We start from the raw sequence: 26,616 nt of genomic DNA on the forward strand, positions 1-26,616 counted from the left end.
AAAGTCCCCTCCATGACTGCAACCCAATTACATTTCTCTTTTTAAATGATACAGATGCATTTCCATGCTTCTTCAGTATATTTAAAGTAGAGTTCCTGATTTCAGTTTTGGGAATAAACAAAAGCACAACATTTCATAGGGGAAAATTGGGGCAAATGAGTTCAAACCACATACAACAGACAGACCCATATATTTTTTAATATGGTCTGTCTCATTCATAAACAAAAAGGGTTTAGAGGGTTAACACAAAGGGCAAGAAGTGCATGAAACATTGCCTCCCCAATGTTTCCCCAATTTCATTTTATTTTGGATGGGTTCTGATAACAGAAGTTTGCTTGTCTGGAAGAAAAACCCTTGGTAGGAGGGACCCAAGAGAAGAAAGCAGTGGATGTGTTAACTGACTTGTTCCTTTTGCTCATTAAATTTCACCCACCATCTCCAGATTTATACTTGAAAGAAGGTGTAATATGTTTAAGCTGTGGATGAGCCAATCTGAAAAGTTTCAAATAGAAAAAAGACATGATAAGTGGGTAGAGGTGAATGAAAGTGAAGTGCTATGAGTGGGCAGACAAATAAAACGTGGGAGATAATAAGTAGTGTAATTCTGTCAGGCCTGTTTATCCCTGTTAGTAGCAATATGTTAATTCTTCATTTAAAAGAAAAGCAGAAGAGTGGTAGAAACTAAAATAATAAAAAGCTGAAAAGTGAGACAGGAAAAACATGTACAACTTCATCGACATTGGTCTTTTTATGGGCAAAACATACTTTTGCATATAATTCACCTTCTGCTTTGCCCACCTCTTCAGTTAGCTACAATTTTTAGGATGTACCATTGTGATTTTAAATTTAATTCAAGATCATGCTAGGTTTTCCTTACCGCTTGCTTATTTGCATCCATGTGTGCAAAAGAGCAGCAGACCATAGCATAATATTCTGTTTTGAAGACTACTACAGTTGACCTTCTGAATCCATGGATTCTGCATCGATTAATTCAACCAACTGTGGCTTGAAAATTATTATTTTTTAGTTCCAAAACAAAAATCTTGATTTTGCCATGTTATATAAGGGACACTGTTTTATTAAATCATTGTTTATAATGGGACTTGAGCATCCATGAATTTTGTTATCTGGGAAGGGATGAGTCTGGCACCAAAGTCTCAGCAGACTTTGGTGCCCACTGTAGTAGGTTGGGAAAGGGCAATGTAGTGTGTAGACTATTATTCTTTAGCCATAAAAACCATATAGTACAAGAAAAAGGGAAAAGTGGGACATAATATTCCCCGTACTACATCAGATCACCAGCAAAAGATTCTTCAGGCAGAAAACTTTCAACCAACTACTAGCAGTTTTAATTTCTCCCAAGAACAGGTCTTTAGTGAATACAATGGATTGCAAATGCCTGTTCAATAGCAAGTTGCCCCCAAATGCTATGCAGTACAACAGGATTATTTTACAATGTATTGTTTCTGGGAAAATCCATTTTTCTAAATGTGCTGAAGGCACCAGATCCAGTCTTAATATTTTCAGTTTAGCAGCATCAACCTGGTTAGAACTGGGTGGAAGAGCATCAGTAGCTGTAGGGTATATTTCAGAGGAAGGAAATGGTATGTTTCTTTCCTATGAAAACCCTGTGAAATTCAAGTGTTCTCCATAAATCAGTGGGTGACTTGAAGGCACATAGAAGGTCAGAGAGATACAGAACGTCAATTCCACAAATCATGGCTATATTACATCACTGTACCTTAGTTTTCTTCTCTGTATTTAAGATTCCTATATTGAAATAATTCACCTTTCTAGTTAGACAGATCATGTTACAGCTCTCTTTAAATCCATACATTGAATTCTTATCTTTTTCATTCCTTTATCTTTGCATAAATGAGTTTTTGATCTGGCTCTCCCACCAATATTTCTCATCATTGTACATATCTTCTCCCAGCCTTTTTATACAATTATACAATTAGATGTGCTGAGTTTGCCTTCTATTGAACAACACTGCCAGTTCTCTTATACTGGAATTTCCTACATGTTGCCACCCTCTTGTCTTCAAAAGTACCAAATTTAGAAAGCCTGTTGTTGCCCTCAGTTAAAGAAGAGCTTCAGTTTACATAACTGCATGTTTTCCCAAAATAAGGTTGTTTTCTTGTTTTTCCTTCAAAACTAGAGATCCATACTATGCTGGATGCCCTTCTACCCCCAGACACCTACTTCCGATTTAATCCTCTGATGAATGAAGATATAGCTTTGGATGAAAATCGTAAAGAAAAGCTTAATCAGTTGCAGACAGATGGCATCCGTTATTTAGAAAGAAATGAAGAAAAACTGAAAAAAGCTGCCAAAATATTAACACAGGAAAAAACCACTCTGCAGAGATTGAATGACTGGATGAGATTAAAAGCCGACATGTATGAAGGCCTTCCATTTTTTTCCAAATTGTGAACAATGTATAGCATGAAAGACAGTAGGTGTAAATCTTGTTTCAGAAATCTGTGTTAAAAGGGATCAGCATTTATTAGTTGTTGTGTAATTGTAGGCATAATGAACAAGATGATCTGGAAGACACTGCAGTCAGCAGTTGCTCACAACAAACTGCGCTGGTTGGATCCAAAGATCCTGCTGTCCAAATGAAAAGAGAGGGTGCCAGGTTTTTCTTCTTTGCATCCTCTTTCCTCTCCCTCCTCCCTCAGTCTGCAGCTCTGAGGCTTCTGAAACCTTGAAGCCAAGTTTCAGAAGGACACAGATGGGTCTGTGGATAATACACACTTTTGTGCAGTCAAATGCTCATTCCTCTCATGCAAAGGAATTTCTAGATTCATAATTTCATTTACCATTTCTTAAAGTATGTGTTTATTGGGTAGTGAAATACTGAGCTTTCGGAATCTGGCATTAGTAATAATAACTGTAAAATGCTGCTTTGTTTTTTAAACTTTACATTTGTTAAATTTTGTCTAAATTATGAAACATAATTTTTGGTTTCAGAATTGCATGCCAAAATCATGTGGACAAGAGCTATATGTATGTACATATTATTCAATGGTTTTGAAATGGGGGGAAAGAACCAATCTAATTGGATATATTTCTTTACTGCCACAGTAAATAAAACTGATTTTAGCCCCATTTAAATTAATGGAATGAAGCAGTTTTGAATCTCTTGATAGCAATTCAAATAGATTGCAAAATGGGTTGCAGTGTATTATAAGCCAGCAGTATGTTCCAAGTTTGGGATATTGCCATTAAACACCATTCCTTCTGTTTAATGACATTGTGAATTGCCTTATGAAGTGGTTATTGCATGTTAAATTATTAGATTTTGAAATGGTAAAATACCCTGAATAATACATGTTTGAGTCTGCATATTTCACCTAATTTGCTTCACCTAAGTCTGTATTTGGTTGATTACAGTAAGGTCTACTTTAATTAATATGTATTTAATTCCTGAAAAAATATTTTTCAGATCTTTTTCTAGATTCTATTCCAAAGCAAATTTTGCTTTTAAAAGTAACCCTAATCCTTTAAGGAAGGATATACATTTGTAAAATTATACATTATGCACTTGTAATATGGTTCCATTTGTGATATATATTAAGCCTAGCTTAATTAACACACAAAATAAACAAGTTTACTCATGGGCCGTATATTCTGTCTATGAATTTTTCCAAGGCTTGATTTTTTTAACCTGATGCAACATACAGCTTTTTATTATGTGTTGTGCTTTTGACTGTCAATAGAACCAGTATTTAAAATAGTATGGAAATGAACTGTAGTTCATCTTGATGTATTAAAATGGCTCTGGGGTAATTCCTAGGACTTTAAACTATGGTATGTTTTATTTATATATCCCATGAAATCTGCGTATATGTGCCCATGAAAAGACCATTGCAATTATGAAACCTTTTCATCAGACATTAGCAATTAGTAGGGAAGGTATCCAGTTCATAAAGATAGGAAAGACCTCACTGAAAGTTTAGAAATACCACTGCTGTCAGCCAAGGTTGGAAATGTTGTCTGAAAGGCTGCATACAATTTCTAGATTCAGAACTTAAAAGAGGTAAAGTCAGCTTTAACATAGCCCATTTTCCCCTTCCCCTTTTACACGTGTGTGTGTATACACACACATACACACATCGGTTTGTGTGTGTGTGTGTGTGTGTATATATGTATATATATATATATATATATATATATATATATATATATATATATATATATGCATGCAATTGTTGAACTTTTTTTCACCAATCAGCCAAAGCATTACTCTTTACCCAGACCATTGCTACTCTTTGAAATTCCACAGCTCAAAAATGGAGTGTGAAAATTGGAAAGATCAGCCTCAGAGGAAGAGGCTGATATGAAAGAATTACATCTGCGTGGTTTTCTCTGTGTGCCTGCCGTAAACTTATGGCAGTCCCTTCGGGGAGATGGAGGCAGGGTAGAAAAATAAAGTTTTTCTTCTTCTTCATCTACTACTACAACATATTACTATTATAATATGGTTTGTTCTCCCATTGCTCCCAATCATGGGTATAAAAAAATAAAAGCAGCTTTAAATCAAAGTCCTTTGAAAAATCTTTAATGTAAAATGTCATGTTAATGAAGTTTCCTTAAAGTGCATTATGTTAAGATCATAACTCTGTTTGCGCCATACACCAATTGGCATGACATTTTTGAATTTTTCTTAAGAATTAGCTGAAGCACCCAATGACAATAGAAAACATTGCCTTTCTGTTAACAGACCTAGTGTTCAGTTGTTCTCAACACAAATGGCCAACTGTTTGATAATGGAAACTGCCTGTAAAATCTTGATTAAAGAATTGTCTGATGAATGCGGATTTTGGCCTACATCCAGCTTTACAGGAACTGATTTGTATTGTACAGCCCTCCAAAGCAGATTTGGGGAGCTGCAAGGAGGAGGGGAATCAGTTCTCTTGGAAGATTCTGTTCTGTCCAAATAACAGAATTGGATACAAGTCATAATATATTGCCTACTAGGTTTTTTAAATGTGTTTTAAGACACTGCTTAATTCTATACACCCATAAATAAAATAGACACATTTGCTGTGCTAAATCGATAGAAATTATGTGAATCTTACAAGAAAATAAAGTTGTAGATAGGAGTTCTGAGATTTTATAGTCTTATATATTATGTAATTGGGAGGTATTTTTAAATAACTGGGAGATGTTTTCATGTAGTAAATTGTCCTATATTTGAATGTAATGAGCATAAGAGATCTCACTACATCACTGCTGAAACAGCTCCACTGGCTGCCCATCTGTTTCTGGACCCAATTAAAGGTGCTGATTTTGACCTACACGGCGTCAGTCCAGGCTACCTGAGGCAACATGGCCCCCATTATATACCTGGGAGATCTCAGATACAACAAGGAGTTTCTGGTATGAACAATAGTCTCTTCCAATCTTCACCTCAAGCTTTCGAGGGAAGATTCTTTTACTGGGGCTGTGCTCCTAATGTGGATTGCCCTCCCCGGGGAGATCAGATCTACTCATACCTTGCTAGGCTCCAGAAAAAGTCTTAAAACATTATTTTTCAAGAAAGCCAGATGGCTTCTAAAAATCCTTGATTTTAGGATTTTGTAATTTTATTTTATTATACAGGTTTTAATGTTCTTAAGCACTGCAGAATATATGGTTTTATCATGTATGGTTTTAAATAATTGTATTGTTTTATTTTCTTAATGTTGTTAGCCTCCTTGGGCCCTTAAGTGGGGAAAGGTGGGATAGAAATTGCCTAAATAAAAAAATAAATAAAACAGAATTAGGAAAATGAGAATTTTAGACAATGGAGCTGAAATTTACAATACTGATACCAAATGTGGTATTCCTTTTTATGTCATGGTTTCAATAATATTTTTATTCTTATCTCAAATGAATTGGCTGCTCATCCAGTCAGTTTTTGTTCAATGTCTGATTGAATGCTGCACTTGGGCTTAAGCAATTAACCTTTCCAGTTACCCCATCAGACATATGTAAGGTAGCTTGTTTGATCTCAAAAGTCATGCAATAAAGATATGGTGGCTGACTGTAGTAAAGCTAACTAGGTCATCTCTGCCTGAACATTTTCCTTAATTATTTCATTAGCTGTGGGAGAAGGTCTGATGAACCAATCTTCTAACGTGTGTTCTCTGAATGCCCCAGACACTTGCAGTAGACACGTACCATCCCTCCTTGTCCTGAAATATAGGCATATGAATAACATGACTTCTTCAACAATCACAGTAAATTTCATATTAAGCAGCTAATTAATCAAGTGATTGTTACAGTATTGATTTATTACCTCGTGATATAAGGATTAAATGGGATTTTTTATTTATTTCCTGCTGATTTGCTTTTTTTGATTGGGCATATTTTCAGTATTACTGATAGCATGCCCACGGCTGAAAATTCTGAAATTTGTCAGCTTCAAACTCATTATTGTATGTTCTTTATACCCATTCTATTAAACTTCCTTTCTCCATTGCCAGTTAATTCATGGGGTTGCCATAAATCAACAGGGGATTGAAGGCACATACTCAGTCATCCACAATTTACCACCAACCCCAATGTCTATTAACTGGAGCTAGTTGCAAGATACTAGCTTGATTAGAGCTATAGTTAATAGGATGGATTTAATTATCTCATGAACCCTGGTTGACATCCATGTGTGGCTGAAGGTTTCCCACCAGCAGAATGTGTTCTACTGATGCTAAGTCTTCACTTTGATGCAGACAGAAAGACTGGGTCTGTGTTGCTGAAAATGAGCTCTTGCTATTGCATTTTAATTTTCCCACTAAGTTTGGGGGAATTAAAATGGCAATGGAATAAATTCAGGTACTCCACTCTGTGCCAGGACTGGATTTCTCTCCTAAGATGCCTACAGGTATATCCCTCCCATATGTGTTGCCTAGCGACATCAGTATTGAACATCTACTGGCACTGGCTCAGCTCTACCCTTGTGCAGTGCTGTAGAGAAACTACTTAAGAACAGTGGTTGCTGTGAGTTTTCCAGGACTTAAGAACATATTTACACATGGAAGAATTCAATAGATCTAATATGTCCAAACCTATATGAGTTACTGTAGATTGTAATAGATAACCATCTCTGTTGTGTTCCCACAGAAACCTGTTTTCCTCCTTAGTTAGGAGAGGTTAACCTGCATACGGTAAATAGCTATTATGGGAGGGATCCGGAGTTAGCCCCTTTCCTTTAAGATATCCCCCCCCTTTCAGAATCTTCCCCAGTGGCAGAGCCTCTCAGCTAGACTCAACTGCATCTCTGAAAGTCAACCATTAGACCAGGTGTCAGAAGAATGAAGATGCTAAAAACATACCCCATCAAGGTTGATAGGCAATGGTTGATCAATAGAAGTTAAGACAATTGAACAGTTCTGTAAGTGGCTTTGCTGAAGACACAGAGAACAAAGAAGAAAGGACATCAGACAAGTAGGCAAAGATCACTGTTAGAGCAAATCCCCAACCTTTTAAGAAACTTTTGCCAGTTAGATCAGGAGGAGTTGGGATTTGAACGTTATTATTGTTTTATTAAAGTCTTTCTCAACTGTTCCTCTGAGCATATCAGTTCTGTTGTCAGTAAGATCAGGACATCTCCATGCAGGGGCAGAACAATCTCATTGGAGTCAATGAAGCCCTTTCCTTATTAAGTATTCTTTCAATCTTTCCATGAGTTCGAGTCTGTGTATCTTATCCGCCAGCGTTATAATTCGTTACTATGTGCCTCCAAGTCATTTCCTATGTATGACAACTTGAGGCAAACATACAGATTTTTTAGAAGATGTATTCAGAGTGAGTTTGTCATTGCCCCCCCTTTCAGGTTGTGAAAGTGTGGCTTGTACAAGATCACTCAGTGGTTTTTGGCCAAGCAGGGATTCAAACCCTGGTATTTGGGAGACCAAATCTCTACATCAAGCTGACTTTCTACAGAAATAGTAAATATTTCGAATAATGAAAATTGGCCAAAATTATCTACTCCTTCTGTGGTGCAATTCTCTCTTCCAGCTCCAAAATCACAAGTCCATTAAGATTTAAGAACTAATAAACCATATCTAAATGAAGATTATAAATATCTTCAAATCTTCCAAACACTTCTTTCTCTATGATTCATATAATTTTCATGCAAAATAGGAAGAATGGGAACAAACCCAGAAAGCTCCTAATTTTCAGGTGAAAATACAGCATGGCATAAACTAGTGTTATAACCAAAAGCTTCCAGCAAAAGTGAATGCTAACCCAGGGATGTTCTTTCTGTACAGTTTCTATTTCCTACTTAGAGAAGATGTAGAGAATCAGAACAGTATATGTACTGTGTTTAAACTGGGCAGAAATGGATGCAGCTATGGCTACACATTTGCTACATCTGTATATTTCACAATGTTACTGGGTTTTTTTTAAAAAAAAATCAAAAATATTTCATAGGAAAACTGAAAATTAGAATTATGCATATTTTTTCAAAATGTGTCAAGCCTGTATCAAATTATGAAGAACATCCTGAGCAGCTTGGATAAAAAATGAAAGTAGGTCTAATCTTCATAAGTTCAGTTTTTAAGACTCAGTGATGATCTCAACAATTAAACATTGTTTGTAATTACTGCTCATGAGGAGCTCTTATGCAAACACTAGCAAACCCATGCAGTTTTCAGCAGATTTAGGTTTCCCTGTTTGGCATTTTAAGAGCCCAGCTTCATCCTATGTTGGAAAAAAAAGACTGTGCGGGGTAACACTGCAATTAGAAAATCATTGGCGGCAGTCTTATGTTCTAATGATGCAAACCTAATTGTGTAGTGCTAAAAGGGGGGAAAGGTTAAATACCATAATTTAACTTGAATTAAATGGTAGTTTCATGCAGCTTTCTATATTACAAGGTTTAACCTCCTGTCTATATGCCAGCTGTTCTCGTGGGCTGGGGTTCACACTACATTTTCAGCATATTCTAACATTGACAAACTCACTCAGCTGGATGTAGTATTTATATTTTCAGTAGTGTGTGCCTGCATTTCAGATTAAAGTATATCTCTGCTTCTATTTCAGTCTATTTTGCTGGCATGTGATACTGTTTCATGGGTAATCATCATCCGCACGGCTGCAATAGTGCTAAAATTTCTCATGCTTGTAAGCTTATCCTGGTTTGTCTGTCTGAAAGACATCTGGTGAAAATATTGAGCTACAATTATAGTGCACAGATGAAAGCGTGATGTTATTCCTCTCTGAACCCAGAGGTGTCATCTGTTCCAGATATTCAACAATGTTTCTGTAAAAAACAGTTATATGGGTTCTTTTTCCTATATAGTATAACTTTTGCTATTCTCAGACTTTGTCTTTTCCCAGGCAAACACAGCGTTTTTCAAATTTTTTTATCTGTAACTCAGTTGCTTCTTTCTCATACACAAACATCAGAACTCCAGCTTCTTTAGAGAGGATACTGTGTTCATGAGTGAATGTAAGCATTAATGCCCACTGAGTGCCTCCCCCTTTACAGCAGATCTGGGGGCCAATGATCTGCACCATGGATCCTCCAGATCTACACACACACACACACACACACACACCACAAAGTACTCCTAGCAAAGGTGAAGTGTGAGACTGACTTCAAAAAGAGCATTATACAAATGAATAAATGAATGTGTGTGTGTGTAAATAATTCAAAGGGAGTTAATTTATAGACAGACCAACATTATTCACTACACACTTGGTAAAATGTTAAAAATAATTATAGTGTGTACAAAATGAAAAAGCAGCATGGAAAAAACAACATAGCTAAAGAAAGGCCATTCCTTGTATATTTGTACACCAAATCTCTCCTACATAGCAAGTTTCATTTTGAAAAAAGTTACTTTATGCAATGAAATGAAATGTTTAAAGTTGATTAAACCCTAACGTTAGAGCAGAGGTGGAAATCATGCAGTGTCCTTATACTGTTGATCTACAGTCCCTAGCATTCTTGGCTGTGTGCTGTATTAGCTAAGTCTACTGTGACTTGCAAAACAACAAATTTAGGATGGACACATGATTCCCACACCTGCATTGAGACAAAAAAATAAAGGAAAGAGTTATATTACTGAATTTACTATTTGAGTATAGTTGTCTATAATTTTCCAGGATTTTTTAAGATCAACTAATTTCTGTTAATTTTATATTGAACTCCTTTCTAACACTGGTTTGCCTATTTAATCCAGGAATTAAATAGGCAAATCCTTTCTACATTATTTTGTAATCTAACATTTGTGTAAATAACTGAGAATAATTATCTGTTTCTGTGATCTTGGCCCCAAATAGAATTTAACTGCTTTACAGAGTCAAATTACAGAGTCAAATTACAAGTTATCATTGCAACCCAATGCACAAAAATCCCAAGCCGAGGCAAATACGTCTCAATGAGTTCAAGGGATTTAGTTCCAATAACTATGCATAGAATAGCTGGCTTAAAATTTGTTGTTTGTTTCTTGCTGTAACCTAATCACTCGTCTTTTCTGAAATACAAGAAGGGAAGAGTGCTAACTCCAGCCACCTCGATTTTGCAGGTGCAGAAATTCCTACAGTTAGTAATACAGACTCTTAGGTAAATCCAGTTCAGAATCCATGTATCCCAACTCATCAACTACACATGTTAAAATGCAGAGTTCATATGTCCCTTCCTCTGTCTCCACACCATGGATGGAATGCATATTTATAGTTGTTATAGACACTCAGTTTGGGTGTCACCCCACGCTGATAATGTCACCTAGGGGTTTGTACTCCCCTCCCCAGTGATGCCACTAAATAACCATCTATATATATAAATTTGTTAGGGGCATCCAACGAGGAAACAAAACTCAAAAAAACCCCAACGAAACTTAACCAAAATTCCCATGCCCATAACACAACCCACAAGGTACAAACATATCTACTCAAAATGAAAAACAACACAACAACACACTCACAAAACGGCAAAACAACAAAACTCAAAAATCCCCCAACGAAACTTAACCAAAATCCCTGTGCCCATAACACAACCCACAAGGTACAAACATATCTACTCAAAATGAAAAACAACACAACAACACACTCACAAAACGGCAACACAACAAAAATCAAAAATCCCCCAATGAAACTTAACTAAAATCCCCGTGCCCATAACACAACCCACAAGGTACAAACATATCTACTCAAAATGAAAAACAACACAACAACACACTCACAAAACGGCAAAACAACAAAACTCAAAAATCCCCCAACGAAACTTAACCAAAATCCCCGTGCCCATAACACAACCCACAAGGTACAAACATACCTACTCAAAATGAAAAACAACACAACAACACACTCACAAAACGGCAAAACAACAAAACTCAAAAATCCCCCAACGAAACTTAACTAAAATCCCCGTGCCCATAACATAACCCGCAAGGTACAAACATACCTACTCAAAATGAAAAACAACACAGCAACACACTCACAAAATGGCAAAACAACAAAACTCAAAAATCCCCCAACGAAACTTAACCAAAATCCCCGTGCCCATAACACAACCCACAAGGTAAACATATCTACTCAAAATGAAAAACAACACAACAACACACTCACAAAACGGCAAAACAACAAAACTCAAAAATCCCCCAACGAAACTTAACTAAAATCCCCGTGCCCATAACACAACCCACAAGGTACAAACATATCTACTCAAAATGAAAAACAACACAACAACACACTCACAAAACGGCAAAACAACAAAACTCAAAAATCCCCCAACGAAACTTAACTAAAATCCCCGTGCCCATAACACAACCCACAAGGTACAAACATATCTACTCAAAATGAAAAACAACACAACAACACTCACACAAAACGGCAAAACAACAAAACTAAAAAAAACCCCAATGAAACTTAACCACAATTTCCATGCCCATGATACAACCCACAAGGTACAAACATATCTACTCAAAATGAAAAACAACACAACACACTCACAAAACGGCAAAACAACTGAGCATGCGCATTGGTGCCCAGCCGCAAGTTCCATCGCGCGCGCACATGGCCTTCCGGCCAACGTTCCCTCTGCGGAAACCATGCCCACTCCAAGCCCCGCTGCGCCGCTTCCCGCACACACACACACCCTGCCGCACACACACACGCAACCCCACGCTCCATCACTCCCCCCGCCGCCGCACACACACACGCAACCCCACGCTCCATCACTCCCCCCACCGCCGCACACACACGCAACCCCACTCCCCCCGCCGCCACACACACACACGCAACCCCAGGCTCCATCACTCCCCTGCCCCAATCTTACCTTCTTTTTACTTCAGGCCACCTCCAAACCCCACCCCGCCCCTTCCCGCCCTGTCAAAATCTAGGAAAGACAGGAAGGAAGGAAGGAAGGAAGGAAGGAAGGAAGGAAGGAAGAGAAAGGGAGGTAAAGAAAAAGGGGGAAGGAAGGAAAGTTAGAGGAAGAAGAAAAGGAAAGATGGAAGGAAAGAAAAGAGAGACAGCAGAAGAGAAAGAAAAAGGGGGAAGGAAGGAAAGAGATAGAGAAAGAAGAGGAGAAGGAAAGATGGGAAGTAAGGAAGGAAGGAAGGAAGGAAGGAAGGAGGGAGGGAGGGAGGGAGGGAGGGAGGGAGGGAGGGAGGGAGGGAGGGAAAGAAGGAGAGAAAGAGGGAAGATTGGCCACAGCAACACGTGGCGGGTAAAGGTTGTTATTTCTATTATTATTATTATTCTGCTATTGTCTTCCTATGAGACCCTGGAGGAATGGGAGAGGTGTCAGGTCCCAGAGGCAATGCACTGCATTATTGTTATTGTTATGATTGTGGTGAAATAAAAGGAAATAAAAAGTGAAAGAAGGAAGCAAACAGGGAGGGAAGAAAGGCAAAGGAAGAAAGGGGGAGGGAATGAAGGAAAGAGAGAAGGATGAAACCAAGTAGTGAAAGAAGGAAAGAAAGAAAGAGGTAGAGAAGGAAGAAAGGAGAGAAAGGGGGAGGAAAAGGGGGAAGGAATAGGTAGGTACCTCTCTTTCATAATAGTCCAGATATCTACCTCAACTTTGATAAGTTTTACTATAGGCCACAGCAACGCGTGGCAGGGCACAGCTAGTTTCTTATAAGCAAAGCTTCTTACTAGTAATGTGTATCTTGAAGGTCCTAGGACTAGTTGTAATATGGGAATAATACAGGTGTCATAGTGCTGCCACTAACATTTTTGCTTATTATCGGCACATGATGGATATTAGAACAGCACTGAAAACATGAAAGACAACACAAAGGAAGAAAAACTTCATCCAGTGTTCACAGACTAGTTTAAAAGGCATTAGTGGTCTATTAGCCTAGATTAAGTGGCTTCTTTGTTTTTATTAAGAACATAAAAACAAATAACAAACAACAAACACACTCCAAATGTATATATAACGTACTTTACTTCTCTGTCAGTTCCTACATATTAAATCCAGCTTTTCATTTTAATTTTAATTTCTTTATCGTGTGTAGGGATTCCTTCCTTCCCTCCCACTGGAGCATGGCAGCATACCAAAATACCTGGGAGTTACTCTGGACCATGCTCTGACTTATAGGATGCACTGCTTGAATATCAAGAAAATACAGGGTGCTACAAATAATATTGTATGAAAGCTGACTGGCAAAACTTGGAGATCACAACCAGACACAGTAACGACATCTGCCCTTGTGCTTTGCTACTGTCCTGCTGAATACACATGCCCAGTATGGAATGCATCTCACCACATTAAAACAGTGGATGTGTGCTCTTAATGAGACATGCTGCATTATCACAGAATGTCTATGCCCCACATCACTGGAGAAATTATACTGTTTAGCCAGTATTGCACCACCTGACATCCATTGAGAAGAAGCAGCCAATAATGAAAGCACCAAGGCAGTGACATCTCTGGCCCATCTTCTGTTCGGATATCAGCCAGCATGCCAACACCTTAAATCAAGAAACAACATCCTAAGATTGACAGAGATACTCGCAGGAACACCCCAGCAAGCGAGAATCTAAAAGTGGCAGGCTGAAACCCGGAACATCAATCAGTGGCTGAGACCGGATAAGAAACTCCCTCCTGGGCACACAGAAGATTGAGTGACCTGGAAGGCAATAAATACGCTGCGCTCAGACACCACGAGAAGCAGAGCTAACCTTAAAAAATGGGACTACAAAGTGAAGTCCACAATATGTGAGTGTGGAGAAGAGCAAACCACAGACCACCTACTGAGCCCTGCCACATGCATAGTGAAGGACCTTCTCATAGCAACACCAGAGGCACTCCAAGTGGTCAAAGGACATTTTTAGTATAATGCCAAGTTTTTAACTTTGTTAGTGTTTTAATACATTATAACTGCACCCTCAATTCACTTCTGACACTGTAAATAAATAAATAGCATGTGTACATGGCCTTAGCTCTGTTGAGGAAGTGTAGAAGCAGAAGACAATTAGACACCTGCTAGAACCAAATACAGGTTGAGTGTCCCTTACCTGAAATTTCCAAAACCAGAAGTATTCCAAAAGTTGAAACTATCCACATGGCTGGCTGAGATAGTAATATTTTCAGAAATATTATTTTCTTCTCAGCATTACAGTTTGCTAACACTTATACCATATACAAGTTGAGTGTCCTTTTTCTGGAATTCTGAAACCTGAAATATGTACTTCAAAATTCAAAAATATTTTTTTCTTCTCAGCATTAAAGTTTGCTAACACTTATACCATACACAAGTTGAGTGTCCTTTTTCTGGAATTCTGAAATGTGAAATACTTCAAAATTGGTAGTGACAGATGGTTCAACATACCCAAACTTCATTTCATGCACAAACATTATTAAAGATATATTGTTTCAAATTACTTTCAGACCATTTGTACAGGGTGGGCCAAAAGCCACAAAGAGCTTTCAAAATTTAATAACTCTTTAATTTATTCATTTATTTATTAATCAGTTTTATATACCGCCACTCCCTGAAGGCTCGGAGCGGTTTACAATATACATATGAGATACATTACATTTAAAATCAAAGAAAAAATTCAATCAGCAAGATTCAAATACCAGCCTAAATAAATAAGTTTTACAAGCTCTACGAAAAGAGTAAATCTCTGAGAGCTGGTGTTTCCGCTTGCAAGGCATTCCACAGGTAAGGAGCCACCACCGTGAACGCTCTACGCCTATTAGACATCAGGTGAAAGGTCCTAAAATTGGGAACTTCAAGGAAATTCTGATCGTCTGAACGGAGTGATCTCGGGGGTTGGTAGGGTTTTTTTGTGGCATATATAGAGAGAAAAAATCACATTACATGTGGGGAAAAATCAAATGTTTGTTTAAAAAAATGATTTAGATAAGGGTCCTGTCTTTAAGGTATCTCATTTGTGGATAAAGGTATTCCAAAATCTGGGGGGAGAAAATCCAAAATACTTCTAGCCCCAAGCAGATCAGAGATACTCAATTCCATCCTTTCATGTCAACTTAAACCTCTTGGCCTTGTTGAGGCAGGACGTTTTTATATCCAGTGCAGCAGATACAGAGGAAATGTTAATCTGCTGCTAGAGACCAATAATACGCTTTGAGGGAATAAACCCTAGTGAGAGAAAAAAGGCAGCATCGGGGCAAGGGGGGCAGCATCACGCCACCCGTTACATAAGCAGCACTCAATGAGGAAAAGGTGGAGGATGCTCTTTCTCACACACACACACACAGTGTGTATGTGCTTCTGTGAGCGTGTCGTTTTGTGCTGCTGTGAAGAGAGAGTATGTGTGTGTTAGAGAGAGAGGGGGGGCGCGCGCCCTGTCAGCGCACAGCAGCAGCAGCAAGCGAGTAACGGACTCCAAGGCGCGCGCGGCATGTCTGCGAGGGGCGGGAGTTAGAAAGAGAGAGAGAGAGAGAGAGAGGCACGGCACCTCTCTCTCGCGCGCGCTCGCTGCCTCCCTCTCGCCCACCCTGCCCTCGCGCCACTCCCCAAGCCCCATTCCCTCCCTCTCAGTCTCTTTCTCGGGCACGCGCTCGAGGCGGCGCAGCCTCGCGAGCGCGCTCGTGTTTCTCCTCGCCTCAGCCAGCACTTGCTTCTTGGCTTCCCCTCACATATACACACGCGCGCGCGCGCGCGCGCACTCACACACACAGAGAAGCCGGCTGGCGTTGGCGCGAGAGCGAGCCGCTTCCAGCCTCGGAAGAAGGAAGCGGGGGAGACACGGGGTGCGCTTCCTCTCTCCCGGCTCTACGGCATCCTCCTTGCAGCGCCTTCCCCGTGAGCCCCCCTCTTCCTCCTCCTCCTCAGTCCCTTTGGTGTGGCACCTTGCGGGGCGGCTTTCTATGAGGTACTCAAGATGCATGGCTTGCCTCCGTTCTTTCACCTAGGTGAGCGGTTAGGCCTCTTTAGCTGTATATGCTGCATTTCCATATGTTGCTATTCCCTGCCTCTGTCTATCTATTATTATTCCTAGGGAGGCATTAATGCACTGGTTGGCTTTGATTCTGTTGGACTTGAATTGAGTCTATTGCTTGGTTTCCTAATATCCCTATTCCATGTGCATTGGTTGCACATTTTAGCGAGGCGTTTTAAAGTATAGGCTGGGTTTGAATTTCCCCACCTTGATTGTCGTTATTGTTATTGTTGTTATTGATATTCCTATGTGGCACCCAGCAGCCAGGCCTTATTAACATGCATTGGTTTCCTATGTCCTTCTAACTAGGTGGTGTGCTGTGGTTTTTAATTGATCCTACATGCTGCACTTTAAGGGCCCTTCCACACAGCCATATAACCCAGAATATCAAGGCAGAAAAAAAATCCCACAATATCTGCTTTGAACTGGGTTATCCGAGTCCACACTGCCATATATTCCAGCTCAAAGCAGATATTGTGAGATTTCCTGCCTTGATACTCTGGGTTATATAGCTGCGTGGAAGGACCCTATTACATGTTATTACCCCCCCCCCCCGCCCCCGTCTATTATTATTATTAGTCCCGTGGGAGGTGGAAATTCCTTCTCCTCAGCCTTCTCTATGTAGCACTCAGCAGCCAGGCCCTGTTAACATGTCTTGGTTGCCTATTCTGCATTTGAATATGTTGTTGCTCCCTGCCATTAGTATTATTACTTTTATTATTCTCAAGGGAGGTAGGAATCCCCACCCCTTAGCCTCTTCCTGTGTGGCATCCACCAGCCGGGTTTGTAACTAATTGTATATGCTACGTTTGAATATGTTGTTTTTTCCTGCCTACATCTATTGTTATTGTTATTATTATTATTGTTATTATTATTATTAGGGGAGGTGGGAATTCCTTCTTCCCACCATCCACCTCTGTCCTCGCCTGTGTAGTACCCACCAGCTGGGCCTAGTTTGTCTGGGAATGTGGACTGGATGCCGGCTTCTTCCAAGGCAACCATCCTCTTCTTCTTACCGTCTTCCCTCTCTGTCCCCAGAGAACTGGCGGGGGGATTATGGATGTCATTGGGGTCCACCATGAGGTCACCCAGGGAAACTGGAGCAGAGGAATTGCTCTCTGTGTGCGTGTGTGTCTGTGCGTGGAGACACACAGTGGGATGGAAAGAGACCCACTTTAAGGAGCCTTGGCAAAGGCTAGCATGGCAGGTCCCTTCTTCCGGTGCCCTCCTCCCCTCACCCATTTACTCCTTTCTTGGTTCAAAGGCATGAAGCCGGAGATGTTTTCCTTGTGCCTCCGGATTCACACGCCCTGCACGATTTGTTTCTTTGAGAAAGGCTCGGGGAGGGGATCATCTCAGGGGGACAAGGCTCTGCTTTTCTGTGAGCATTGGTGGCATGGCAGAGGAGGGATTTTCCTTCCCCCCACCTTTCTTTTTTTGCCTTTCTCTGAGCCTTGGTGGCATAGCAGAGAAAGGATTTTCCTTTCTCCCTTTCTCCTTGTTTTTCTGTGAGCCTTGGTGGCATGGCAGAGTAGGGATTTCCCCTTTCTTTCTTTCTTTCTTTCTTTCTTTCTTTCATTACTGTGTGGGTGTGCCTCCCTTATATACACCCATTGGTGTCTGTCTATCTAACCTCATTCGTACGCCCTGTTTGTGCAATCCAGTCTGAAATTCTCTCTCTCTCTCTCTCTCTGTCAGTGAAGATGCAGTCTGTGGGTCAGGGTGGTATCCTGGTGGCTGGCTCCAATGGTTGCCTGTGCCCCAGGGGAGACCTTTGTGTGCTACAAGTGCGAGTCAGGTCAGTTGCAGCCATTCCTCCTGGGATGAGGTTTGATGCCATTTGATTCCTCCCAAGACAGGGTTTGGGCAGTCAGAATGAGCAATTTTTGCACATCTCTGCCAGCCACCACTCCTCTGGGATGATGGAGGCAGGATTACATTGCTATTGATTTACAAGGATGGGCTGATAGGAGGCTAGGCAAGAACGAGTTATATCCAGTATTGCACCTTCTTTCAGGGATTCCTCCCAGGGGGAGAACAAAATTTGGAGCCATTTCAGGGGTCCCAGGCATTGAGCAATCTTTGCTTTCCTGTCATCCACCACACCACTATGATGGTGATGGCATGATTGCATTGCTATTGATTTGTGATGATGGGAGGCTACACAAGTGTGACTTGGGTCCAGTATTGTTCCTTCCTTCAGTGATTCCTCCCAGGGAGGAGGACATAGTTTGACTTCATTTGAGGGGTCTTGGGAATGAGTAATCCTTGCATCTTTCTCCCCTCTACTACTCCACTCAGATGGAGGATGCAGGATTGCATTTCTACTGATTTGCAAGGATGGCCTGTTGTGATCTCCTAGCATACATGCATTTCAGTTTCCTGGCTGCTTCCCCTCCCCTCCCTCCCTTTCAGCCAGAGGTTGACAGCAGTCACCATTTCAGGCACCCTGAAGGGGGCAACAACAGGCTGCCTGGCTTTGCAGAGCTCGTTTCCGGCCTCCCTGGGCACCCACTTGAATTGACCCAGGCTTTTGCGGCTGCAAACTGCAGGCGTGGAGAAGGGAACTGTCTGTGCTGAAGCAAGAAAACTCAGCAGAGGATTAGGGCTTTAGGAGGCCCACGTAGGCTGGTGTGTTGTTTTGCTCTCCTTCCATCTGTGCCAGGCAGATGTGCTGAGTTGTTGTTGCTGTTGTTGTTTGTAGACACTTGGAAAAAGGGGTTAAAAGGAGAAGACCTTATAGTCACACCTCATAGTCAAGTTAATGGGGGATCACTCTCTATTTGGGTCAACATGAAGCCTTTGGCGTAGGGTGAAAGGCAGTGAGCCGAAACAGACTGACAGGATGAATTAAATGCATATGACAATTTAAGTGTTGCTTTGATTTTTTGGTGGCATTAATAGGATACCTATTGAGCCTCCCTTGGTTAGAATGCCAATCTGCATGAACTGAGCATGCAGATCATGTAGGATCTTAACTCATATTTTCAGAAATACATTTTCTTCTATACATAAAAAATTGCTTACTTTTATACCATTTACAAATTGAGCATCTCTTATCTGTGGAGCCCGCAGTGGGTTAAACCCTTGTACCAGCAGGACTGCTGACTGATAGGTCAACGGTTTGAATCTGGAGAGAGAGCGGGTTGAGCTGTTTCTGTCAGCTCCAGCTCCCTCTGCGGGGTCATGAGAGAAGCCTCCCACAAGGATGGTAAAACATCAAATGTCCGGGCATCCCCTGGGCAACGTCCTTGCAGTCAGCCAATTCTCTCACACCAGAAGCAACTTGCAGTTTCTCAAGTCGCCCCGAACACAATAAAATAAAATAAAATCTGGAATTCCAAAATTTGAAATATTCCAAAATTGTCTTCATGGGTGGCTGAGAAAGTGATCATTTCTGATGGTTCAATGGACACAATATACACAATGGTCATGAATGCAAGCAGGGTGGCAAAGCTGTTCTCTGCAATTGTTTATTAGCTTCATTTTTGTCTGGTCATAGATCTCTGGTCTTCAAAAGTTTTGGTTGTAATTCCTGTGGTAAACTGAACATACAACTGCATTATGTTGATTAATGAGGGGAGAGAAATGTTTTCTCTGTCGCTTTACTCTAGAGATAACATTTATGTATTTATTTAGGGTGTCTACAATAAAATAATAATTATATTGTAAATTAGGACTGGGATCTTAAATGTGTGGTTAGCCTGGTACACTGAAATCACCTGCACAAGGTTTGTCTTGAACAATAGACTGTATGCACACATGAAACATAATAAGCTGAAGAAAGTTGCAGTAAGCTTGTGAAATGGCATGAAAGTCATCTGACAAAACAAAAGTTTGGAATCTCACCAAGTACAAAGTATATATGAAGCATTTATTGATTATGTAATTTACAGGTGGAATAAAATTGGCTTGTCTTTATGATTGGATAACTAATGCTGTTTTAATGTATTGTATTGTATGATTTTATTTTGCTTTTATTATTGTAATTACTGCGGCATCTATTGTTGCCATTGTTAGCCGCTCTGAGTCCCCCTACAGGGGTGAGAAGAGTAGGGTAGAAATACTGCAAATAAATAAATAAATAAATAAATAAATATTGTTTTTTATTATTTTGTTTTTTAAAACTATGTCTACTGTTCTCCCATTACTAGCTTAATCCCAATACCTCTTATCCTGTAGAATTTTTTAGATCTTTATAGTTTGGTGGGAATTTGGCTCTCCTGATGACCTTGTCCTAGCCTTCATAGTAATTGACTATGTGACTTAAAGCTCCTGGGTATTGCAGTACAACTGCATCTGAATTGTCACACAGTTCCTACCCTGCTTTCTAGGGATGTCTGTGCTGTTGCTGAAATAAGAGGAAATGCTGCTGTGAATTCAAGTGAATAAAGCTAAAACCTTATAGATACTTGTTTGGGAATAAGCTCTATTCAGTTCAATGAAACTTGTTTTTAGGAGATACAGTATGTTTAAGATTGCATTATGATAGAACTATTTATACCTTTATCCCTTTGTGATCACTTCTTATATAATGGAATTAGGTACATTCAGTTTGATATTTAAAGGTAACCAATGTAAAACCATTCAAGGATTATTGTGTAATTAGGTAACAGTTGTAAATAATATATTAATATTTAAATGCTAGCAACTTGATATAGGTACAGGCAGCTCATAGTCTGAGCAGGAAATAGTGATGGGAGCATTGTCTCCCACCATTTTGGTATGAGTTTCCTTGCCTAAGAAAACCCTATGAAATACATGGAGTCACCATAGGTCTGCAGACAACTTGAAGGCATGTACAGAGAGGCAGTGTGGTGTAATGGTTTGAATGTGGGATTATGACTTAGAACCAGAGTTTGAATTCCCACTCAGCCACAGAAACCTGTAAGTCACCTTGGGCAAAGCACATTCTATCACCTTGGAGGAGTGTAATGGCAAGCCTTCTCAGAATAAATTTTGCCAAGAAAACTCTCTAATATGATTGAAGTTGACTTGAAGACATATAACACCAACAATCAAGACATATTACAGAGCAGTTCATTCAGTTTTGTTAGCATAATACCAATTTAAAATGTTAGTTATAGAATTGACCATGGTTTCTGACTTGTGATGTAACATTAATTTCCATAATAGGGATTATGTTTTCATAACTAGGCATTTCAAACATATAGCTCCACTTGCCATTGAATCTTCAAGATCTAGGACAAAAAAAATCTTATTTCCTGACATATGCTGGTTATCCCTCTGGTCTCAGTGGGTCTACATGCCTGGGCAGAAGATGATCAGCAGTCAATCTGTTAAAGATGAGATCAGCTTGCAGTCAGACAAAATGGAGGGAGTATGAGTGTTACGATTTTTTAAAAATTATAGGTGTATCAGCCTCTTAGGTTAGATAAAAATATTAAGCATTTTTTGATATTGACAAATGTATTTTCAGTTGCAGTGTGACTACAAATTCCCAAGGAAAATGTTTTTGGACTTTCCGTGGAATGTGAAACTAATGATAATAGCAAACTCTGTTATTTTCAATAGGATGAATGACAGAAGCAGTGAGAAGAAGGTGTAGAGCAGTGGTTCTCAACCTGTGGGTCCCCAGGTGTTTTTGCCTACAACTCCCAGAAATCTCAGCCTGTTTACCATCTATTAGGATTTCTGGGAGTTGAAGGCTAAAACATCTGGGGACCCACAGGTTGAGAACCACTGGTGTAGAGACACATAGTAAATAAGTGAAACAGTGGATTAGTGAAACTACATATATTGGTTTGATGGGTGTGGGGGTCATGCTGTATTTATTTAATAGGGACACAGGTTCCCCAAGGCACGTTTTATACATATGGGAGATTTAGGGATTATTTGATGGCTATATAGAATGAAGAGCTTTTCACAACAACTAGAGGCAGGGGGTTTATCTGTGCAATAGAATTAATGCAGTTTGACACATTAACTGCCAGTTTAACAGCCATGCTTCAATGCTATGGAATTGTGGGATTTGTAGTTTTACAAAGTCTTTAGTCTTTTCTACCAGTGTTGGTTCATTATCAAACTACAACTCCTATGCTTCCATAGCATTGAGCCATGTCAGTTAAAGTTGTCTCAGGGACCTTCCAGACATTACTAATCACTAGGCTTGGGTAACCACGGAAAAATTTGGTTCTAAACTTGTTTTGTTTTTAGGGGGCCCTTGCATTTCGTTTTTTTTAATAATTCCAAAATTTTCCTTTAAAAAACTTCAAAATTTACGAAATGTCGTAAAATTACGAATCAATTCGTTAATGGCGGACGAGATTGCGCAATATGCTAAAAAAAAACCTCCAAATGGGACAGGAGGAACTTCTGAAGCTTCCCTCTCCCTCTGTTGTTGACTGTTGGTGTGATAAAACAAACAACAACTATAAAACTTGCACCAGACATGCGAAAATAATTACGAAATAATTACGAAATAAATTGAAAAAATTGTTTCAAATCTTTATTACTCCTCACACAATTCCTGCATGGCTCAATATTGGATCGTAAGCTAATTTAAATACGAATTAATAACGAATTACGAAATTAACGAACGAAACCGCCCAAGCCTACTAATCACAAGAGGAACTGGGATATTATATCCCATTTCCTCCCGGGATGTAGTTCTCACCCCTCCCCCAAACCCCGGCCTTTCCAGAGGTTGACCATTTAGCCTCTAAACTTACCCAAAAGGTGTGGCTGTATGCTCAGGCCCCTTCATCTAGAGCTCCTGGGATATTGTCCTGTCTGGAAGGGTCCTCAAGCTAGATTATTTCTACAGTAAGTGCACCCTTTGTGGATAAAATGTGAAAAAAATATGGAACTTGGCTCTGAACCAGGAACTGTTAATGAATAACAGGGGTTGCACTCCCCCTAAGCACACAGGTCTGCAGCTGTTTGCACTATCCCTTGCCCAGTTCTTTTTTAGTTGACCATGCCTATTTTGTAGTCCTAGCCATTGGTTTTATTGAACCTTGTCTGATGGAGTTATAATTGCAGTTAGTTTAAATATTTATTTTTGTGTTCCAGTATGATTTTCGTGTCTTGTAATACTTATATTTTAATCTGTTTGTATGATTGTCTTCTTGGCAATTGAATGTTTTGCCTTATACAGGGTGCAGCAGCATAACTTCCTTTTTAAAAATGCGTGCCATTCAGTCGGTTGAAGACGTAGTGGAGCGCTAGTAGTCTCGTTCGAGAGGCGGGAGTATAACGTTTTGTCCTGACACAGTTCAGTCGCCATCATGCATTGGAACAGTGAGGAGCGTGCTTTTGTCGTTGAGGCCTACTTTTCGAGCGGATGTTCTGTGATCGCAACCCTGCGCGCCTTTCGGAATCGCTTTAATTTAGCCCCATTGGCCCCTGTCCCGGACCGGAAATCAATTGTGACGTGGGTCACTACATTCAGACAAACTTCAAGTGCGACATGATGAAGAACTGGAGTTCCTTGGTCCATTAGATCACCTGAGAACATTGAGGCAGTGAGAGCTTCAATGTTGCGATCACCACGGCATTCTGCACTCAAACATACATCTGCCCTTGGACTTTCCATTGGTTCTGTGAGGAGAATTCTTCATGATGATCTTCATTTCCATCCTTACAAGAAGGCAATTGTGCAGGAACTTTCTGAATGTGACTTCAGTTCTCGGAGGAAAGCATGTGAGGTTCTTCTTGAAGTCGTTCCTGTGGACGCTATTCTTTTTTTTTTAGTGATGAAGCCCATTTTCATTTGTGTGGATCCGTCAACAAACAAAACATGTGCTACTGGGCTGACAACAATCCTCGAGAATTGCATCAAAGGCCTTTGCATTCACCTAACATCACAGTGTAGTATGCAATTTCCTCAGCTGGAATTATTGGTCCCTGGTTCTTTGAGGAAAATGAAGTCGTAGTGACAGTGAATACGGACCGGTATGTAAACATGTTAACAGGAATTTTTCCCCCACAGCTAGATGGGTTGGTTCCAACAAGACAGTGCAACTGTACACACTTCAAGAGTATCGATGGCTGTTTTGAGGGAACACTTCCCAGATCTCCTCATCTCAATTAGGGGAGATTTGGAGTGGCCGGCCCGCTCCCCAGATTTGGTCCCTTGTGATTTTTTCTATCGGTTTTTTTGAAATCCTGTGTTTATGTGAACCATCCAAGGACCCTACAAGATTTGAAGACCAACATCCAGGAAGAAATTGCCAACATAACGCCTGCTATGCTGGCAAGAGTCATGACAAACGCCAAAAATCGATTTACTCAGTGTATGGAGAATGGGGGACATCACCTACCTAATTTGATCTTCAAAACTATGTAAAACAAAACTTTAGGTATGCGCCTACATTATAAAAAAAATCTGATTCATGCAATGGGTTTTATTAAGTTTTGAAAAAAATGAAATCATGTTGCTGCACCCTGTATGTTGGAAACTGCCCTGAGTCTCTAGGGAGATAGGGTGGTATACAAATAAATTATTATTATTATTATTATTATTATTATTATTATTATTTTACTGACACAAAAAACACAGTATGAGACAGCAAACGAGATATATATTCTGGATTTCATATCACAGAATCATAAGTCAAACACTTCCCAGGCGTTTAGGACTATGTTATGTATTTTCGAATGATTTGCACAGATCCAAGTAAGGTGGCCTTTTGCAGTTGACAGATCATGATTTTGTCAATGTTTGTTTTCAAATGCCATCTGAGGTCTATGGTACGGCACCCAGTGTGCCAGTTACCACTGGGACCACCTGTACCGGTTTATGCCAGATCCTTTTTAGTTCAATTTTGAGGTCTTGATAGTGGCCGAGTTTTTCCTGGTGTTTTTCATCAATTCAACAGTCACCTGGTATGGCGACATCAATAGTCCAAACTTTTTTCTTTTCCACAATAATGATATCTGGTGTATTGTGTTCCAAAACTTTGTCAGTCTGGATTCAAAAGATTATTATTATTATTATTATTATTATTATTATTAAGGCACTATTTATAAATGGGGAAATATATTTCGAATGTAGATGATGCTTAAGCCTATGAAAGTGTGTCAATCAATTTCATTTCATCCATTTCATTAAAATTTTAAATGGAACCACACAATTTACTTTTCTATCCATAATTGTAACCATCTAAACAGAACTGTTAATAATATTACATTTAAGATGCATGAATAAAATCAAAACTCAGTAATAGTTACTTTTGACCTATTAAAATCCACTGAAGTATTTTGAAGCACCAAATGAGTTGCTTAAAAAAAAGAGGACTGTGTATAGCTATTAAGAAGATCCAATTACATATTCAACAGAAAAGAGGCATAGTAAATAAATCCATTTTGAATGCCCAATGGTGTGCCATTACTTTAATTGCACCAGATCATAGTGTTAGTTAGCATATTATAGTACCCATATTACATAATTTTCAAATACCCAATCTGAGAGGAAAGCGTTAAATACAAGCAAAATAAGAAAGAAAGAAAATGCAAATTTTAGTTTTGAGTTCGCTTATATTACAAACACAGTAGAAGACCAGAGGAAATCTACACAGAAAAGGATGTGTTTCAGCAGTGTAAATAGGGGGAATAATGCAAGAGCCATATGTAATATGCAGTGTATTGGAATTTTCTTTCTTGAGCGGGCAGGTAGTATTTGAAAAATCCAGTAGATGTTATACAATAACAGTAATATTATTAATGAAAGATAATGTTTAATGGTACTTTGTTTACATTTTAGAAGATGTGAATAAATACACGTTCATTGTGTCAATTAACCTTCCAAACATTCTTTTGCAAGACTAACATGATGTCCCAGAAGCTTCATAATACTGTTGTATGTTGATCAGTAGGCGTAGTTTCAAGCTAGCGGTCTTGCTTTCTTCAGAAGCACTGAAGGCTGGCTGGGCTTTTCAGTTATTTACCTCAATAGAAAACTGAAAGGGAAAAAGTGAACAAAGGAGGTCTGTTTTGCCTGTCCCACTTGCTGGGCTGTTGTCTTTGCCCTTTTCAGTGAAGGAGGGGGTAGAGCTGGGTCAGAGTTGAAGAACATTGAAAAGGAATTCAAGTCTCATGTCTAAATTTGAATGATAGCTTAGTTGGAGTGCTGAGTGCATTTATTGAATTGAAATTTTCCTATCTGTAGTAGCTCTAGGTGACAGATGGTGATGAGCAATGCATGGAGAGCAAGACAGAAATGTGTTCAGTTTCAGATGAAGACATGCAATAAAAATCTGGTTATTTGAGAAGGATTTAAAAAATATTGTA

At 39.6% G+C, this 26,616-nt stretch overlaps 2 protein-coding genes across 27 annotated transcripts in view; both read left to right on the plus strand.

Moving 5' to 3' along the window:
- Positions 1-3,811, plus strand: part of PNPLA8 (patatin like phospholipase domain containing 8) — a 39,916-nt gene extending 36,105 nt beyond the window's left edge. For 3 of the 4 annotated variants that reach the window (XM_060777629.2, XM_060777628.2, XM_060777630.2), the window contains one exon: positions 2,162-3,811. In XM_060777629.2, the coding sequence (XP_060633612.2) occupies positions 2,162-2,436 (275 nt within the window). In that variant the 3' untranslated portion in view covers positions 2,437-3,811. The remainder of the gene's footprint in view (positions 1-2,161) is intronic. The other variant, XR_009631601.2, reaches the window with a different exon arrangement.
- A 12,155-nt stretch (positions 3,812-15,966) lies between these two features.
- Positions 15,967-26,616, plus strand: part of NRCAM (neuronal cell adhesion molecule) — a 174,681-nt gene continuing 164,031 nt past the window's right edge. For 8 of the 23 annotated variants that reach the window (XM_060777617.2, XM_060777618.2, XM_060777620.2 and 5 more), the window contains exon 1: positions 15,969-16,336. The gene's annotated coding sequence lies outside the window, so the exon portion shown is untranslated. Of the gene's footprint in view, positions 16,337-26,616 lie in introns of all 23 variants that reach the window. The other 15 variants (XR_009631600.2, XM_060777603.2, XM_060777608.2 and 12 more) reach the window with 4 other exon arrangements.

The sequence above is a fragment of the Anolis sagrei genome, chromosome 5 (assembly GCF_037176765.1).
Source record: "Anolis sagrei isolate rAnoSag1 chromosome 5, rAnoSag1.mat, whole genome shotgun sequence".
Lineage (NCBI taxonomy): Eukaryota > Metazoa > Chordata > Lepidosauria > Squamata > Dactyloidae > Anolis > Anolis sagrei.